At 37.9% G+C, this 19,177-nt stretch overlaps 1 protein-coding gene across 2 annotated transcripts in view; it reads left to right on the forward strand.

Moving 5' to 3' along the window:
• atp2a3 (ATPase sarcoplasmic/endoplasmic reticulum Ca2+ transporting 3) overlaps positions 1-19,177 on the forward strand; it is a 101,470-nt gene that overhangs the window by 49,461 nt on the left and 32,832 nt on the right. For both annotated transcript variants that reach the window (XM_009301580.5, XM_692016.11), the window contains exons 6-8: positions 8,955-9,035; positions 9,134-9,219; positions 13,494-13,958. In XM_009301580.5, the coding sequence (XP_009299855.1) occupies positions 8,955-9,035; positions 9,134-9,219; positions 13,494-13,958 (632 nt within the window). The remainder of the gene's footprint in view (positions 1-8,954; positions 9,036-9,133; positions 9,220-13,493; positions 13,959-19,177) is intronic.

Consider the following 19,177-nt stretch of genomic DNA (forward strand, 5'->3'; position numbering starts at 1 on the left):
CCTACAGCACTCTCTCTCACTCTCTGTCTCTCCATTTAAACTTCGTCTGCTCACAGTCTCATCCTTTGTGTAAGGAGAACAGCAGCCTCCAGCTTGTGTCCTGTGGAGGTTTCTGCTGAAAATTTGCCCAAGAGGTTAGGTATAATACTCAGCGGAGGTGGTCTGGTGCTTCTTTTTTTTCTGTCTTTCTTCCAGTCATCTCCACCTCTCGCCATACCCAAAACACACAAACACAGGCTGCCGTTTTCCCCAAGTCATCCTATTGGCGTATGTGTGGCTGCCCAGAGTGTGTGTTTGTGTGCGTTATACTGCAGCTCTTTGCCCTGAAGGAGAGCCCTTCAGTGTGTGTGTGTGTGTGTGTGTGTTTGTGGGCTTCTTGCCAAAAACTTGAAAGCAGAGCAGGAATATCCCAGACTGTGTTACGTAAGTGACTTTCCTGTGACTATGAGATTGGCAAGCAGAGACATGCAGGAAAAAACCTGAATGTGCTCATATTCTGTTCATTGTATACCAACCTGATTATTGTACACTCTTTTACTTTTTCTCTCTCACGTCTTGTTGAAATATATAGCCTTCTCTTTTTATACTGTCAGCCGCACTGTTTTTCACTTCCTTGTAAGCGCAGGTTTGTCCTTGTTTCCTCACATACACACATGCCAATATACAGTATATGCAGACCAGTTTGGGGGTTTAATGTGTTATAAGTAACCCACATTATGCAATTATATTACTTTTCCACCGTATTGAGTAATATAACACATTACTTTTAAAAAGTAAGTGATATTATTTCAGTTACTTTTAAGAAAAATATAACACAAGTTACTTTTTACCTTTCTTAATTAGCTTGACCTTAGTCAAGTTGAATCACACACTCATGTTCATCATCAGGTCTCTTTTTTCACAACAGATGAGTCAGAGTACTGTTCTAGTAACGGAACATCTCAGGATATGGGTTTATTTCGTGTCAGTGAGGTATCCAGTATGTTTCACGACAACTCTGTTCAATTTAATGAACTGGTTCGACCGGTTCACTTAGAAGATCTGGTTAAAACAAACGATTCATTCGTGAATTGCCCGTCATCACTACAGACAGTCAGAAACAGAAACAATGGCAGGCCAGAGACATTTTTGCAATGGATTCTTGTTATTTTGAACTCATCAAAGAAAAGAAATGGATTGTTGGTAAGTATAGATTGTTTGTAAGTAAAACTCAACTAACAAAACTATATGCAAAGCACTAGACCCGCAACTCACCTTCATCTATGATTGACATCAGTTCACATTCTCCAGGTAAAACAATTGTTTAGAATAAACTAAATAAATGTTTATTGCTTTTATTGTTAAGGAGATGCAGCATCTGTCTTAACGTTACTGTAGAAGCACCTACCTTTTGTGATATAGTAAGCTTTTTTCTCTTTTGGGAAACGACATGTCATTTTAGTCATGTCATGTCATTTCTTGTTAGTACTCTTGGGCTTTATTGTAATTTTTTATCTAAATGGACAGTAATTTACTTAACTAATAATAACAAAACATATAAACTAGCAAACACATTACATGCTTTCATTAATCTGTATATATAGCATGCATAGCTCTAGTCTCAGAAAGTTCTCAAAATATCATTTTATCCTACATTTTTTAAAGGAAAATAAAGCTGTAGGTTATATACTGTACTGTAGGGGATTGTTATATGCAGAGCTTCTTTATAAAAAAGTGGAAAAACACCTGCAAGTTCTGAAAGAGATCAAGCCTCAGCCAGGTAAGGAAAAGTAACGCAAAAGTAACTCAAAAGTATTATAACTGAGTAATGCACTTAATTACTTTTTGGGTGGAAAAACTCAGTATTGTAATGCACTACTTTCAAAAGTAACTTTCCACAACGCTGATGCAGACACAGAGATAAAAATAGACCCATTGTCATTCTTGACTTGACCATATCATATCTACACATTTAAATGTGCTAGTCACCGCTTCACAGGCTCCACGTAGCTGCAGTGGGTAGCACAATCACCTCACAGCAAGAAGGTCACTGGTTCGAGCCCCGGCTAGGTCAGTTGCCATTTCTGTGTGGAGTTTGCATGTTCTTCCCATGTTTGCCTGGGTTTCCTCTGGGTGCTCTGGTTTCCCCCACAAGTCCAAAAACATGTGGTGTAAGTGGATTAAGTAAGCTAAAATATACGTAGTGTATGTGTGTGAATGAGTGTGTGTTGGATGTTTCCCAGTGATTAAAGGGTATCAGCTGCGTAAAACATATGCTGGATAAGTTGGCGGTTCATTCCGCTGTGGCGACCCCAGATTAATAAACTAAGCCGATAAGAAAATGAATGAGTGAGTCACCATTTCACAGTAGTTAGCATTTGCTTCTTTAATCCCCTTCTTGCTAATGATCTCTAGTCTGCATCAGCCAAGTGTGTAGCAGAAGAGAGAAGATGACAATGAGGATCTGTTTTCCACCATGAAAACAAAAAGAATGGTAAAGTAATACCTGTGGTACACCACATGATTTTCCAATTCATGTTTGAGAGCATCCGCATTCATTCAGATACAAGGATGCAGGCACATTGCTGCGTTTGCTTGTGAATGGGAGTGAAAAAGAGGGAGTCACGAAGAGCCTGGTGCGGAGGGAGTGAGAGAGAGCGAGTGTACGGAGAGATGCAGAATGTGTGAGGGAGGCAGAAAGCAGTGTGAGAGCGCGAAAGCGTGAAAGACAGATGAGCGGGAGGGAGAGATAAATGCAGCGTGATGCAGAGAGAGAGAGACAGGCGGAATTAAAGAGATGCGGATGAGATGTGGGATACATTACCTGTCTTAGCGCGGTGGTAACAAGCGGCTCTTTGTTTAGGTGCGCCGTTTGGTCTTTTGTCTTGACAAGCCCACATTCCAGCGGCCAGACGTGCACACTGTCAGACTTCACCCCCTGACACCTCTGGGCCATATTACCATGGTAACCGGCCCCAGAGTCCCGCCTGTGCCAAGGTCAAACTGGCAGACATGTGAAGTAACTCAGAATTACTGTCAGTACAGATGTTTCCAGCATCCAGTACGTGTGCTTCCTGAAAGCAAAAATCATGGTTCTCACCATATTTTAGTGTACTTTATCATACAGCGGTGGTGTGTTAATTAGGATTTTGGACCAATGAGAAATAGTTTTGGGTGGAGATGCAGTTTTCAGCATATATAAGTACACCCCTCACAAATCTTTCTTTTAAATTCATATTTTAAGAAGGAAGCTATACAATATTATATTTGTACATATACATTAGATTAGTCAGTACTGAAGCCAAATCTGAACTAACCTAAAAAAAAAATAACCAAATTTATATATTGTAGAAAAAATATTGAATACAAATTTTTAGAAGAGGAAAAATCAAGAGAAGCAAAAAAAATTACAAATTTAGTTGAAATTTTGTAGGCTGTTATTTATTTTTGGAATATTTTGCTTGAATTTAATTGTATCTTTGTATTATTGTATCTTTCAATTTCTGAATATGTTTGGTGACTAAAATATTATTTTAATAAATATATCTGTTTAATAAATCTGTTTTGTTTAAATGCACCAAAATACATAGCCTATATTCACTGAGAAATGGAGAAAAATATTCATTATTAAAATGATGAGCACTGTACCTGAAATGGAAACTGGAAAAAATGTACCTAGAAAGAATAGCAAATTTTATTTTCATGTAGGAAATGAACTGTATAGTATTCCTAAAACAGGATTCGGATCATCAGAATCTGGGTAAAAAAAACAGATAAAGTTCTAATGAGATTATTATAATTTGGGATTTTCATTTGGTAAGTGAAATAAGGTCTGTTGTAAACCTAATTCAACACTAGTTGAATATTTTATTCTACAACGCCAACGTCAAAACTTTTTTTCTGTAAACTGCTCTACAATGTATTCTTTTTAAATATCTGGGTAAAAAAAAGATTTTTTTTTCCTCTTTGAACACAATGGCTGTCCGAAATCACATAATTCCAAGCTGTATTGTACATTAAAAACAGTATGTAAGCCGAATAGCAAATCTAAATTCATAGAATTTAAAAAATAGTATGCAAGAAGTACCCGGATGAACTACTACCATCGGCGAGATTCTGAAGTGCGCATCCGATGGACGCTATGCTATACCATGATGCACTGTGGGAGGATTCATGAATGGGAGTGAAATGGGTAAATCACGTGATAATGACAAAATGGCATCTGTAGTACGTCCGTGCTTCACTCATACTACTCACATTCATAATGTATAGAACATTCTTTTCTATTGGTCGAGTAGCAAATTCAAATGCAGTATCTACTGAGTAGTAGGCAATTTTTGGACACAGACGATATATTTATTTTGAGAAACATTTATAATATAAAGTAAACATGTCAGCCTAAATAATTCAAATGAATCATTGACTACTGCTATCTTCATTAGATTAAAAAACAAATTTCTCTACAATTTAAAATGGAATCTTTGGATAAAAAAAGGAAATTAAAAAAATTGCACATATACCACATATACAAACTATTCCAAACTACGGTATACCTTGAAAATGGTTATGGTCCCATGCCTAGTTCTGACGTTATCTATATTGAGGTTCAGGTTGACACAAAACCTAAGTAAACATAATGCCAAATTAACATGGTCTAAATATTTACCATGTAATATTTTGCACAATTTTTCACATTATAAATGTAAATGTCATCATTAAAAATATAAATGACTGCAAAAGTCAATGTATCTGAAGCAATAACATTGAAAATCCTAGGGCACCCTAGGGCATATGTTGCTGTATAGTCAAACACCAATGGCACGTTGATGGATATTTTTGGATTGCAAATGAGATTTTTGTCATTTTCCCTTTTCCTGAGGCCTTGAGCACTTCCCAGCTTGCTGAACAAAAACGAGACAAGGTGAATTGCTCCGGTGGGATAAGAGTTAGAGGTGTTTCCACTCCAGAAGTCTGTGAGGGTGGAAACAACTGGCACTCTATGCATCTTCTGTATTTTTATTATCATGGGCAATGGGGGAAAAGGAGATGGTTCTGTGGTTTAAGATCCATCACCAGGTTTATAGCCATGAGAATCCACTAACGAGGTGTGGACACATTCACACACACTCCAAACTGCTCCTGCTGAGTTCATTGGTTAGAGTTGTAGCATTTAACAAGTCCTGTTCAGTAGGAAGGAAGCACTGGCAGGTCGGAGATGTTGTCGGGATTGTCTGCTGAAATATTTCTCGATTTCTGTCTAAACCCACTGTGCCGATGACATAATCTTGTTGCTAAGCACTAGCAAACATGCATAAACAAACATGCAACCCAAAAGCCCTGTCACTTTCCCTAGAGGTTGCATGATAATTGCACGTTGGAAAAAGGCACTTGTGAGAACTTTAAATTGGTAACTACAGAAAAAAAAATCTTTCAAAACAAAGCAACCAAAAATATGACCCGCAGCATTCATTCCCTTCTCTTAGCTGCAACCTCCTTCATTCGTGAGTGGCAATTCCATGTGAACTTTTGGCATGGACCACCACCAAGAGAATTGGAGGTTGGAAAACATCATTCAGCCTTTTGCATGCATGAGTACTATAGATATTTATAGATTATTTACACTTGTAATTTCCAGTCAGCCTAGCATTGTGCCAGTGTTATGATTGTGGTAATCACAGCGTCCGAAATGGAACTTTCCCTTAGCTGTTTCAGAGGCTCAAAAATAACATTCTCAGTTCATTAGAATATCGAAGGAACTAGAATAGGCGGGTACAGAAAGCTTGGAGATTTGGAAAGACACTTTTTTTTTCTTCTCCGTCTCAATAGGATGAGTAAAGGTGAACCAAAGAGTCTGTGTTTTTAAAATGAATTCAGTTTAGCCCCATCATCTGTTAGTCATACCCACAGGCTCTGGGACCGTTTTGATTAGTATTCGCAAATGTCTTGAACTCGCCAGCCTCTGTTATTACACCGTTCAAGTAAGCATGCGTCACCCGCCCTAATCAAGTTTATGCCCGAAGTCCGTGGCGGCCTGTTTCCTGCTATCAGATGCTTGCCATCTACTGTCATAATGTCTGTGTATATTTAGCTCACTTTGCATTGTTCTGGCTTGGTATGGCGAAAAGCTGCTCACATTAGCATTTAGATGGGTTCAGTACCCATTCGAAATGTGGCCGTGTGGGTGGGAGACATTGCTGAGGGGGGAGAGAGAGGGAGCGATAAAATCCAAGAAAGAGAAAAGGAAGGTCTGTCGTTCTGGGAGCGTGAACAGGTTCCCGCCCGCCGTGCCCTCGCTATCCCCTCTCCCACGCACACACAGCAGCCCCTGATGGGGGTGTTGTCTCCCTCAGCAGAGACCCCAGGAGCTGTTTCTGTGACGTGGGAGGAAGAGAGACTGCATGACTGAGAAATCATGTCCAAAGGGTTGGAATAAAAAGAAAAGAAAAAAAGAGAGAGAGGTGGGGAGAGGGGATCTTTTACTGTACATCTCAGTATTATGCCAGATCCTGCTATTGTGACTAACAAAACAAATGATTGTGCAACAAAACACACATACATACTGCACAATTAATTGTTTAAATCTCGATTCAAACACCCACACAATGTTATTCCTACATGACAATGATTTGGCCATGTCTATTAAATATTTAACAAGTACTGTATAATCACAGTGGAATATTCAGTTCTGTGATCAGTTTCAGTCTTTAGTGTTTTTAGGCAGTGTTGATATTTATGTGTTTAAAAAAGTCGCATTATTTCAAAAGTACCTGGAGAAATTTTTTGAGTTCAGATCTAAGCATTATAACGATAGTAGCAATCAAAATACTTAAAAGGGAGCCAAACACACACAACACGCTTTTACGTTTCAAAAACGTAAGGAGCACCACACTGCCTTTCTGTTGACAAGAAAAAAAAAAGTGTGGTGCACTTTTTTGTCACCAGGCAATGACCAAATCAGCTGCGTATTGTGCGTAAGTGTTGCTGTTGATATTGTTATAATTGTAATGTTTAATAATATTGTGATATTCAAGATTTGTAAAGTCATACAGCTCTGGATAACTGGAACCAGCGACTACTAGTCTCTCCTCCATTTTAAAAATCTCCAGAGTCATCTTGACAACACAAGCACTTCTGTCACCTCAGTGGAAATCCCGCCCCTGCTTTCATTGCATTGGAGAATGAAAAAGACGCAAGTGAGCTTCTTCGCTCAGAGTTGACTTAACTGTGAGCGCACAGCATGCAACGGCAAAAACACGAGGCGCAGCAGTTAAAAGACGAGGCATGCAGGGAGCATAAGCAGCGTGCAAAACTCTCACGACCGTTAGTAAATCATTTAAAAAAGACGCCTCTCAACGAAACAAAACTTGTTCAGTGTGATCGGCCCCATAAGAGCACCTTTTCAAAGTGACTTGACACTAGTTTAGGTGAAGATTTTATTAATTACCTTGTTATGCCAGTAGATGGCAACAAATGACTGATAAAAATTGTGTTTGTCATTGAATCATTTGTTAAAAAAGATTCATCCAGAATTACAAGTGAAGTATGTTAGTGAGTCATTGAATCATTCATTTAAATAGATTTGTTTTGTTTTTTTTTAAATCTATCAAATTATTTTTTTATGTATTGCAGTGAAAGATTTTTGTAAGAATTTCTTAATTATTTTCTTAAGTCTTCAGTTCAAATTCACAATCTTAATATCTTTGTGATTGTAGATTCATCCAGAAGCATGCAGCTCTACTGCCGATATAACTGTTTTTAGGGTCCTGTAAAGAGTCTGATCTTTAACCTTCAGAGCAAAAAAGGAAGCATTTTAGCTTTAACACTGTCTGGACCGCTCACCCACTATCTGTCTAACAATGTGTTAAAGACTAATGGGAAGGGTGGCTGCTCTCTTGCATGTCTTGCTGCCCCTAGGCACATCATGCTCAGCCCAAGGGTTTAAATGGAGTATAATTATGACACCAAGGCTCTCTAATTGCTGTAAAATGTCCAGTAAGTCCCCCTGCTGCTTCTTCATCCTGGTCCAGGATTTATATGTGGGTCATTATATAAATCCAGCCGCAGGGTTATAGCTAGACATAGAAATTGGAAGTTGTAATAATAATTAACAAAAATGTGCTGTAGATTTAAGCAAATAAATGCAGCCTACTTAAAAATAAATAAAACTTGGTAGTCTTCAAGAATGTTGTATCATGGGTTCTATGAAAATCTCTGGAGCTTTCACTGGAAATATGAAGATTTAGATTCCATGCAGGTGTAGTATACAGTATATGTCGAGACATCTTTGTTTATATTAATACACTGGACTTGTATCATCATTTCTGTGAGCTGTGAATATATTAGTAGATCACTTAAGCGTGGGTGATATATAATGTTTATTGATGCTTTGTCTTGATGTCTTGGGTTGGAAGGATAAAAAAGGTTTATTAAGTCATGCTGACACACAATATCTGCTGCTCATGCAAGACAAAAAGAAAATGACACATATTGACTGATTTTGGCTCATCTTACAAACTTTTCCATCCTGTTGTTGTTTTTTTCTTTTGTATTAAAACCCTTTTTTCTGTTGGACTAAACATGGTGCATGGACCAAATATTGATCATTCTGTGTGTTCTCATCAACTAGGTATCGAACAGTGTTTCAGTCTCAGGGAGAGAGAGAGAGCAGCACCAGCTAGCGCTCTCTCTAAATGTCTTTTTTTTGTTTCAGTCATTTTTTCACGTAGCTTCAGGCTTTGTGCCCTAGTAGCTCAGCTTCAATCTATAGTAATTAAGTGTTTACCTTGAAAGCAAGAGTTCAAGAACTGCCTTGAATGATTTCCGTTCAGCAATCTGTCTAATTTCCTGTTTATGATTGCAGTTTTGGCACTTTTGGCATATGTCCTACAAACTTTTTTTTGACCTGTCTCACATTCATCAGCAGCACTGGAGTCTGACTTTTGATGAACCAACTCTCAACCGGTTTTGTTTTCTAGTTGGAGACAAGGTGCCAGCAGATATCAGGATCACCTCAATTAAATCCACCACCCTGAGGGTAGACCAGTCCATCCTCACAGGTACTGTGTGGACATCTCAGATGAACAGTGTTGCATTTCACCTCTCCGTTTTCAGTATCCTTTTATTTAAACCACTTCTGTGTGTATTTTGCTTTTAGGTGAATCTGTGTCTGTTATCAAGCACACTGATCCTGTGCCAGATCCCAGAGCTGTCAATCAAGACAAAAAGAACATGCTGTTTTCTGTAAGCATTTTACTTCCTGTTTTGGGAGAGGAAATATGTGTCAAGTGTATATTAGCATTGTTTATTCATGAATATGTTCAGTGTATCCACTAGGGATTTTCCGATCAGAATTTTTGTAGCCAATACTAAGTACCGATACCTTGTCATGGTGATCGACATATACCAAGTACAGATTCTGATGCTTCATGCTTTATAATGCATAAAGTACATTTTCGCTCTAAGTATGATACTTAAGTGGAGAACTCTCCATATTTAAGAGAATAAATGAAGGATGCTGCATAAAATCCCTTAAGCACGTCTCTTTTAACCATTTACTGTAGGTTTAAACATGGTTAGCTTTACAGAACATAATAAATAGCACAGATTAAAAAATGGCAAAATTTCTTTACTAACAAGGCAGTTTGGAAACATTGCAAATGATAATGGAAGAATTCAACATGTGTCAATCAAGAAAAACTTTGGAGTGCATATGTGATGCATAAGAAGTTGAAAATCTATAAATCCATTACTTACTAAAAGAAAATAGTTCTACAAAGTACTGTTATTTGCAATAAGTAAATTACAAGAAGTTACATTATTAAATATTCATGTTAAAAATATCATTTAAAAAAGTTTTTAGTAATTTATTTAATACTTCCAGCTGGGTTTTAGTAAACTTGCAATATTGTCAAAAACACAGAACTTTCAGTTCTTATAAGAAAAAAGGCCTAAATACATGCAGAAGCGGCTGCACTGCATGTACTGTATAACCCAGGTGCGCATGTGCATCTTCTTCGACTTGTAAACGCATAAACAAACATTTGTGGTCAGTTCATGAGATCGGCGAGTACACATTGAGTCTTTAAATGTGATTATCAGCGATAGCGATCCTCTGGCCGATCAATTGGAGCATCCCTAGTACCCACCTTTAGTTTTGTCAGGAGAAGGGCATTATATATTAGGATATGGCTGGGCGATTTGGCCTAAAACCAAAATTTTTATTAATTGAATGTTTTAACTTGATTACGATAAACGATTATTTAATTTATTCATTTAACTATTTTGCCTTTATAGTTCACTGATAGATTATTTTTTAAAATCTAGATTAATTTCACTGTAATGTTGGAATTAATCTAGATTAAAATTAATCATTTGATTTCTGCCGAAGGCATTCAGATCATGTGTGCTACCCAAATAATGACTAAAAGTAAGTCTTTAAGAACGGGTTTCTCAAGCCAGGTGGTGCATTAGACTAGGGGCTTATTTCCGGTTTCCAGAATGCATCACAAACTCCTTGAGAAACTGGTCTACTATGGTACTTGGAAATGAAAATAAATTATGTTCAATACGATGTACTTGTGTTTACTAACTGTTTATTCTGCTAAACATGATTTTTTTTTACTTTAGGCCTACATATGCTTCAAACTACTTCCTTCAAACTAATTACCTTAATCCGACTAAAGCCATAACTGGACTAAACAGAAATGGAATTAAGACATGGAGTATGCATAAATAGTGGCATTATTGGAGTAAATACCGCAATCAAACTATTACTGTCATGTAGGACTTTTTTTTTGCCATATTTTCCGACACACGTGGCTGTCAGTAAAGGACCCCACACACACACACACATACACACACACATCGCAAAATGCGTTTGTTTTTTTCTTTCCATTTAGCGTGCGTTATTCATGTCTATAACACTCTCACTAGTCCTTACTCATTATTTGCGTCTAATACCCCAGTTTGTCACGGGGGCATGCTGAACTGCAGCTAAAGTCACTCAAAATTACAGGAAACCCATACCTAAAGTATTTCATGTAAACACCTTGATTATATTATTGTATATTAAGGCAAATAACTAGATTACCGATGTCCATGTAAGAGTAGTCAGTAGTGTCTTTGAAGTAAGGGAAAGATCCAGAAGGGCGTCTTGCTGATTTGATTCAGAAGGGCACTTTTTTATCAGACGGCTCACCGGTCAGGTATACATCCACGCTAAAATATCCAGGTCAAAGCCATCATAGCTTGCGTAGAATAGACCCAGCTCCCAACTCAACTTCGAGATTAGATTAACGGCAATATTTTTTTTTAAGTCTTGCGTTAACGCACTTTAACGCTGATAACGGCCCACCATTAATTATTTTCAATGTTTTTCACATTAAAAGTAGAAAATAAGCAGTATCTCTTCTAAATAAAATAAGTCTTGTACATATATCCTGTGGATAATATTTTAAGCAGTGCATTACTTGAATCTTCTGTCAACAGATATTTTTATGTGTTACACCCCGTCTAGGGGTAAGGATGCAATATGAAAGAGAAGACTGCACACACAATGCTGCTTAAGAAAGTATATAGCGATTTTATTTACACAATCATTTTTCTAAACAAAATTTGTCTTTTTTTTTCAACTTCAGAAGCTGACCAGGCCAAAAAAATTAACAAAACAAGCTTAATTCAAATTCCCTCTAACTTCACTATTTTCAGGAAAAGAAAAGAAAATACACTTCATTACCTAACTCCCTTGTCCACAAAAACAATCAATAAAAAGAAGGTACAAAAGAAAATGGCATCAGGCTCCATACTTACTAATGTACAAATATTAACAGCAAACAAATCCAAAAAGGGCCAAACAACAGAGTAGTTCGTTAACAGGCAGAGGTCAGTTGCAGTAGCTATGTTTCCATCCAAAAATACAAATTAACTTAATGCGCAAAAACTTTTAACACGTAAAAGCCGTGCGACTAAAGCAGCGTGTCCATCTAACGAGTCAAAGCGAACAAAAATGTCACTTTAAAAATGAAATTTGCTGCAGTAGGAGAAGCTGCGTCAATCTTTTCTTCATTTAATAAATAACTTGCAGTAGACGTGAGGTGGCATTTGAAGGCGTCAGACATGGAGCACAGTTGCTCTTGATTCTGGAGGTAATTAATAATATAATAACACTAACACTGAAACGGTTACAGAATTTTTGAATGACCAAAACAAGATTTCAGGTGATTTACAGTGTCCACAGCCACTGGTTTTTTCCCATTCGCACATATTTTTATCATCACATGATCTCCTATAACAAAATCAAATTACCTTTTTTAATACGCATACTGGAAATTGTTTGGTAAACTTGTTCTCAGTTTATGTGCATCCTTTCTTTTTGAATATAAAGTTTATCCTATTCAGTTATCCGTATATGTTTTTTATCTGCATTTTCAAAATGAATGTACATTTTGGCGTTTCCATCAGTTTTTTATGCGCATATGCAAAATGTGCATAAAAATAGGTGGATGGAAACAAAGGTAATGACAACAAAGCAACTAATGCACTAAATACTGTGACAGAGTTTCCTCAGATACATAAACTCCAATTCAATAAATCACACTAACACACAAAATTTCTTTCTATGAAAGTCAATACACCACTACCAAATAATAAATACATTTTATTGTAATGGAAAATATGCCGTCTCAAGGCATCTCTGGTGCAGCTTCTAAGCATCTTCATAGTGCAAACTTGTGATGTGTAGTTGACGTGTAGTTAAGTTTTTTTGAGAGGTGTGTGCAAAGGCTGCACCGGACCATACCCATGCATTCGATGCAGACGTTTAAATCAGCCTTAACAGAGCTGGGTCACATGACTCCACATGTGGTAGGGAAAGTTATTGAAAAAATTTACCTTAAAAAATTTAACCGATTACAGTTTCTGAATGACGATTTCGATTACTTTCCAATTAATTGCCCAACCCTACTGTAGGATATAGTAAGACTTGAGTATTCTGTCCGTGCACTCAGTCTTAACATACTCTTCCTGTTTGTGTCCATTTGCAGTCACTGAGACACTCTTAAGTAGGCAAGCATTTGTCTGCTCTAAATCCACTTAGTTTGCTGTAACATCATCTGAGCATAGGGAACACCTCAGGTGACGTTATGGCTTAGAGAGTGATAGTAAATGCAGTCTGCCTGTTTTCTTCTTTAGTCTTTTCAAATAAACTGTATATCGCCCACATGCACTTATAGTCCAGCTTTATGCATTTTCCATAACATTGTGGTAATGAAAGATGTAGTTTCCTATTAGGGCAAAATGTCCCTAATGACATTATGGCCAGCTCCACACAAGTCAATGGTTTTTCCAAGCTGCATTTTATAAAATTATATGGGATGAAGGAACTTGTGATGCTGCTGCTGTTGTTGTTTCCAAGACTGCAAAAGTGTAAATTTAGACCTGAAAGGTCTTTTTTGGAGGCTTTGTTCCATTTAAGAATGTACGTGCTTATTTGTGCATCTGCTCATGTTTTCCGAAAGGGCACAAACATCGCTGCAGGCCGGGCAATCGGTGTCGTCGTCTCCACTGGGGTTTCCACCGAAATCGGCAAGATCCGTAACCAGATGGCGGCAACAGAGCAGGAGAAGACCCCACTGCAGCAGAAGCTGGATGAGTTTGGTCAACAGCTCTCCAAGGTCATCTCGCTCATCTGCATTGCCGTCTGGGTCATTAACATTGGCCATTTTGCTGACCCAGTCCACGGCGGGTCCTGGATCCGAGGTGCCATCTACTACTTCAAGATTGCTGTGGCCTTGGCAGTAGCAGCCATCCCTGAGGGTTTGCCAGCTGTCATCACCACCTGTCTGGCACTGGGCACCCGTCGCATGGCCAAGAAAAATGCCATTGTCCGTTCACTGCCCTCGGTGGAGACGCTGGGATGCACCTCCGTTATCTGTTCAGACAAGACTGGGACCCTGACAACCAACCAGATGTCTGTCTGCAGGGTAAGTGATGTGGCTGTTCCAGCTAGACACAGAGATGCTGTCTCATTCAGCATCGGAACTGATGTCTGCGGGCAGATTTCAATTTTTATGTCTGATACGATGACATCTTCATTTTTCATTTTGTTTTTCACTGAAATATGGTCCTATGTGAGCTTTCTTTTAATATAGATCTTAAAAGCACAGATTTAGAACTAGGTGGTTTATTGTGTGCTTTAACGAGAGCCAGAACTTTCAAATCTTCATGAGCCACTGGAGATTCCAAAATCATGATCCATGTGAGGAATCCCCCCTTTTATATACATAAAAAAAATCAAAAGAGACCCTTGAGGCCAGAGAGAGTCATGCTAATTCCTTTTATACCACATCTCAGGATTCTTTCCCACTGATTCCAGACCCGTGTGTAGGTCTTTACTGTGGTTTGTGGAGCACTGGCAGGTGGGTTTCACAGGCCTGAATATTACAGTGGTGTTTACCGTCAGAGCAGGTCTTTGATGCTGTGCCAGAGCCTCTCATACAGAGCTGAGTGATGCAACAGCAGCAGCTTTCTCTGGCTGCCATATGGAGAGCAGAGAAACACATCAGGCACAACACGAGAGGTGAGAGAGACAGAGAGAGAAAGAGTTGGAACTACTAGCCTAGTTGGATGCTAAATAGCAGTCCAGAACCAGTTCAAAGATTCAGCTGCACTCTGAAATTAAGTAATGTTTAGAGACCATAAAGATTTAAGCTTGTATTTATTCATTTACTCCTACAGTGGTAATTTCCAGGTTATGAAATCACTTTGGATTTACAGCTGCTGTTTGAAAGACTTTTTGGCACAACTGGAGGTGCATGGAATGCTGTCATAAACACTTTGAATTATTATTTAATTATGACAGCTTTAAATCTAATCTTGATTATTTAATAGTGCAGAGACATACTCTACCGCTCAAAAGTTTGAGGTATGTTCGATTTTTACAAATCTTTTGAAAGAGGTCTCTTATACTGGTCTATATGTTTTGTATTTATTCATAGAAACGTGTTTAATTTTAGGGGGTCATGGTGACGCAGTGGGTAGCACGATCGCCTCACAGCAAGTTAATCCCTGGTTCGAGCCCAGGCTGGATCAGTTGGCGTTTCTGTGTGGAGTTTGCATGTTCTCCACGTGTTCGCTTGGGTTTCCTCCGGGTGCTCAGGTTCCCCCCACAGTCCAAAGCCATGCGCTATAGGTGAATTGAATAAACTAAATTGGCCGTAGTGTACTGTATGTGTGTGAATGTGAGAGTGAATGGGTGTTTCCCAGTGTTGGGTTGTGGCTGGAAGGGCATTCAATGCGTAAAACATATGTTGGATAAGTTGGTGTGTCATTCCGCTGTGGTGATCCCTGATTAATAAAGAGACTAAGCCAAAAAGGGAATGAATGTTTTAATTATTTTCATATTTCAACTGTGGTGTTTCATATTTTTGTCAGAATAGATTTTTTTTGTAATATTATAAACATATTTACTGCCACTTTTAATCTTTACTTAATAAATGTATTAATTTCTTTCTAGTAGCTTGGTTACTCAGAATATCGCAAGCACTGTAGCCGTTTCAATATTGTCTCAGCATATAGTGGAAGTTTAGGACAGGACTACATATTTGTCCAATGGCAGTCAGGCAAAGTGTTTGGGAAACTGGTGTGAAAACAGTCATTATTTTAATGCTTCTAATGGTGCGGAAAGTACACACTTCATCTTGAAGCTATAATCCAAGTGTTGATCTGGTTTACCCAAACACACCCTTAAGCACTACAACCAAACTGTAGGCTTGCTTTCTATGGAATTCGATTTTCTCAGTATTCGTATCTATAAATAAGTGTTTGTGTTGACATGAATATACAGTACATATTCAGATAGGTGTGTGTGTGATGCAAAACAACACACCTTACAGCACAAACAAGAACAGCTTGTATTTAATATATGTATACTTTTGTCTCTTTAGGTGTTACTCAGTCCTAGAGGCTGTTCTGGTTATTGATTAGCTTATTTACTCCATGTAGAAGGAGACTTGACAATGCTACCTGCATTATTCACCAGCATTCTGGGTTTGAGTTGCTGGTGTAGATCCATTCATAAGTGCCATTTGAAGAGTATATAGTGCTCTGTTCCCTTTTATGTTGTTGCTCAAAAACATGTTGGCATCTTCCATGTGAAAGTCACTCTGAAACACTCAAGGACACTTAAGGTGAACGTGCATGCTTGTACGCAATGGAAAATCCTAGACTTGTACAGACAGGTCGGCAGGACACGATTGCAGCATATTTTGCATTATATTCTCATGCCGCGGAGGACGCAAATCCATTAAACCACTCAGATAGATCCGTTTACAGTCACGCAAGACTTGGTTATCGGTTCACCCAATGACATGGTCAGAGTTTAGGCCATAGCTTTTTATAGCACCGGTTTGTCCCTGTGTGTTTTATGCCTGTGTTATTTTAAAAGCAGGCTTCAGGAAGTTTTGGAGAATGAATTCTTTGTTTTCTTTCCACCGTCTGCACTTCTCCCACCCTTTTTCATTCATTTATCAGGCTCCTTGCATCTCCCGCTTCTAGTTTTGTGACCTTTATGGTTTCAATTGGAAAATCATGATTGCAATATTGAGGTCATACCACCTTTTTTCTCTCCCCTTTTATGCTGCACACATTCATACGAAGCCTTTAGCATTATTTGCTATTATTTATTGCATTTTGAGCTATTCCAGTGTTTTTATTAAGGTTTAATTTTGTCCAGTGGTCAGGGATGGTCTTTTTTTTTTTTTTGCAGTGGCCACATGCATCTACAGTACATGTGTATGTTGAACATCCGTCTTTGTGTGTGTACTTGAGGTCTCTCCTGTGTTTAACAGCAGGGTGTTCCCTCTGTTCAGAGGCTGCTTAATTCCCTGCAAGTGCCGGGAACCTTCCGGAAAGAGTCCCACTGCTCTGGAGTAAATATTTACTCACTCCGCAACCCTGATCCCAGACCTGTGATGAACAGAGCTCAAACATTAAAGGCGAGCGATGTAGTCAAACACCACAACGTTCAATTTACTCTGCACTTGAGCAGTGATGACTGTTTCCTGGACACAGATTATACATCCTGTTCAGGGAGATCCTCGATTAAAACACACTTTCAAATTAAGAAACTTCATTAGTTTCTTGGAAACTAAAACTACTTAGTTTCTGTTACAACCAACACATTTTGTTAAAAAAGTATGCTTTTTTAGGTGGCACTGTGACTCAGTAGTTAGCACTGTTGTCTCACAGCGAAAAGGTTGCTGGTTCGAGTCCTGGCTGGGCCAGTTGGCATTTCTGTGTGGAGTTTGCATATTCTCCCCTTCTTCACGTGTTTCCTCTGGGTACTCCAGTTTCCCTCAGTCCAAAGACATTTGTTGTAGGTGAATTGAATAAACTAAATTGGCCGTAGTGTATAAGTGTGTATGGGTGTTTCCCAGTACTGGGTTGCGGCTGGAAAGGCATCCATTGCGTATAACAGATACTGGAATAGTTAGCGGTTCAATCCGCTGTGGCGACCTCTGAAATAGAGACTAAGCCAAAGAAAAATGAATGAATGAAATAATGTTTGTATGCTTTTCTAATATTTAATTATTTTTTTGTAGCTTTTTTGGCTGCATTTACACTGCAGATCTGGCTAGTCAATTCCACTTTTGTGACTACATCTTATTTTTTGTTTTTTAAAAGTGATTCGTATCCGATTATCTGCATTTACACTGCACACAGCAAAGGTGCAATGACTAAGAAAAAAGAGTGGGCGCTGACTGACAGCTGATAATAAAAGAGTGCCCTTTTCTTCGTTCCTGTATTTCATCTGTTTGCAGGGTTTCATTTTTTAAAATTCTTTTGGACAAGTTGTTTTACTATAGTTTATGACTGAAAAGTTTTCATTTGGCCATCTTTTTTTCATCTTTCAATCTAGGCCTTTTTAAACCAGTAGGCATCTTAATGTGATGTCCATGGCGTGATCTATGCAGGATGCAATAGTTTTATATTAGTTTATATTAGTTACATGGCGTATAAAGTGCTCTCTCGCTCTCATTAGCATGCTTAAATACTTGTGCTACATGACAATATAAAAGCTTTTTTAGTTATTGTGTATGAGATTTAAGGTTTGCGACTCTGCTGAAGTCTGTTCTGAAATGAAAGCGTCAGACTTGACATCATTCTCTATAGTTTTTAATGACACGTGACTCACATTGACAGGTGTAATCAGATCTATTTGCTTACACTGCAGATACAAGGGCATGGATCAGATTCATATTGGATAGATTTCCACATTTGAGCAAAGAATTAATCTGATTTGAGTAAATCAGAATCCATGTGATTTTTTTTTTCTGCTTACACGTACATGGACCGTATTCACTCTGTGCCACATGGGTGTAACAAATTGGAATTGAGTCACGTTAACCCGGCAGTGTAAATGCAGCCTTTGATTTATACAAATTTCAAAAGAACAAATGTTATGTGAATAGTTTTTTTCAATTTGGCGCTTTTTCGGACATTCTGTTGATTAAAAGTAACTCATCATAGATTCTCAAAGCGGAATGCATATTCAAAGTTTGTTTATTTAATAACTATATTTTCACCTAAAAAACTAAAAAGTGCAGTAGTATTTGTAAAATACTTGTGATTTGGTTCTTTGCAATCAATGGTGCTTACATTGAAAAATTGACACAACTCCATGTTTAACATGTTTACTGTAACAGTTTAATTCAAACTGTTTTAAGATTTTAAGAGTTTGATTTTAGTATTGTCTAAAGGTCTGCAGTATTGTATAGTGCACTAAAAAAATATTTCCTACAGTCTTTGGCTAACCTAAACAGCGTATATACCGTAATAAAATAAAATATGTTCAGTTTGTTTATGTTGTTCAATTAATCAAATCTAAAGAACAGATTGGACTTTTTAATGCATTACCGAGTTATGTAGCTGTCAGAATATAAATTGTTCTTATATGTATCTAAAACTGCACCAAACACTATGAAAATACAAGTATTGGATTAGGATTGGTGTTGGCGGATATGCTTTATTAAATGATTGGATTTGGGTTGCATAATTCTGTTCTCTTATTTACACGTTGACAACCGTATTTTATAGCCATTTTAATTTAAATTTATAGGGACAGAAAATAGGAATTTGTAGCTGTAAAATAGGCTGGTAATTTTAAAATCAAGTCAGCTTGTCAGAATTGCAAAACAAAAAA

This window comes from Danio rerio, chromosome 5, assembly GCF_049306965.1.
Source record: "Danio rerio strain Tuebingen ecotype United States chromosome 5, GRCz12tu, whole genome shotgun sequence".
NCBI lineage: Eukaryota > Metazoa > Chordata > Actinopteri > Cypriniformes > Danionidae > Danio > Danio rerio.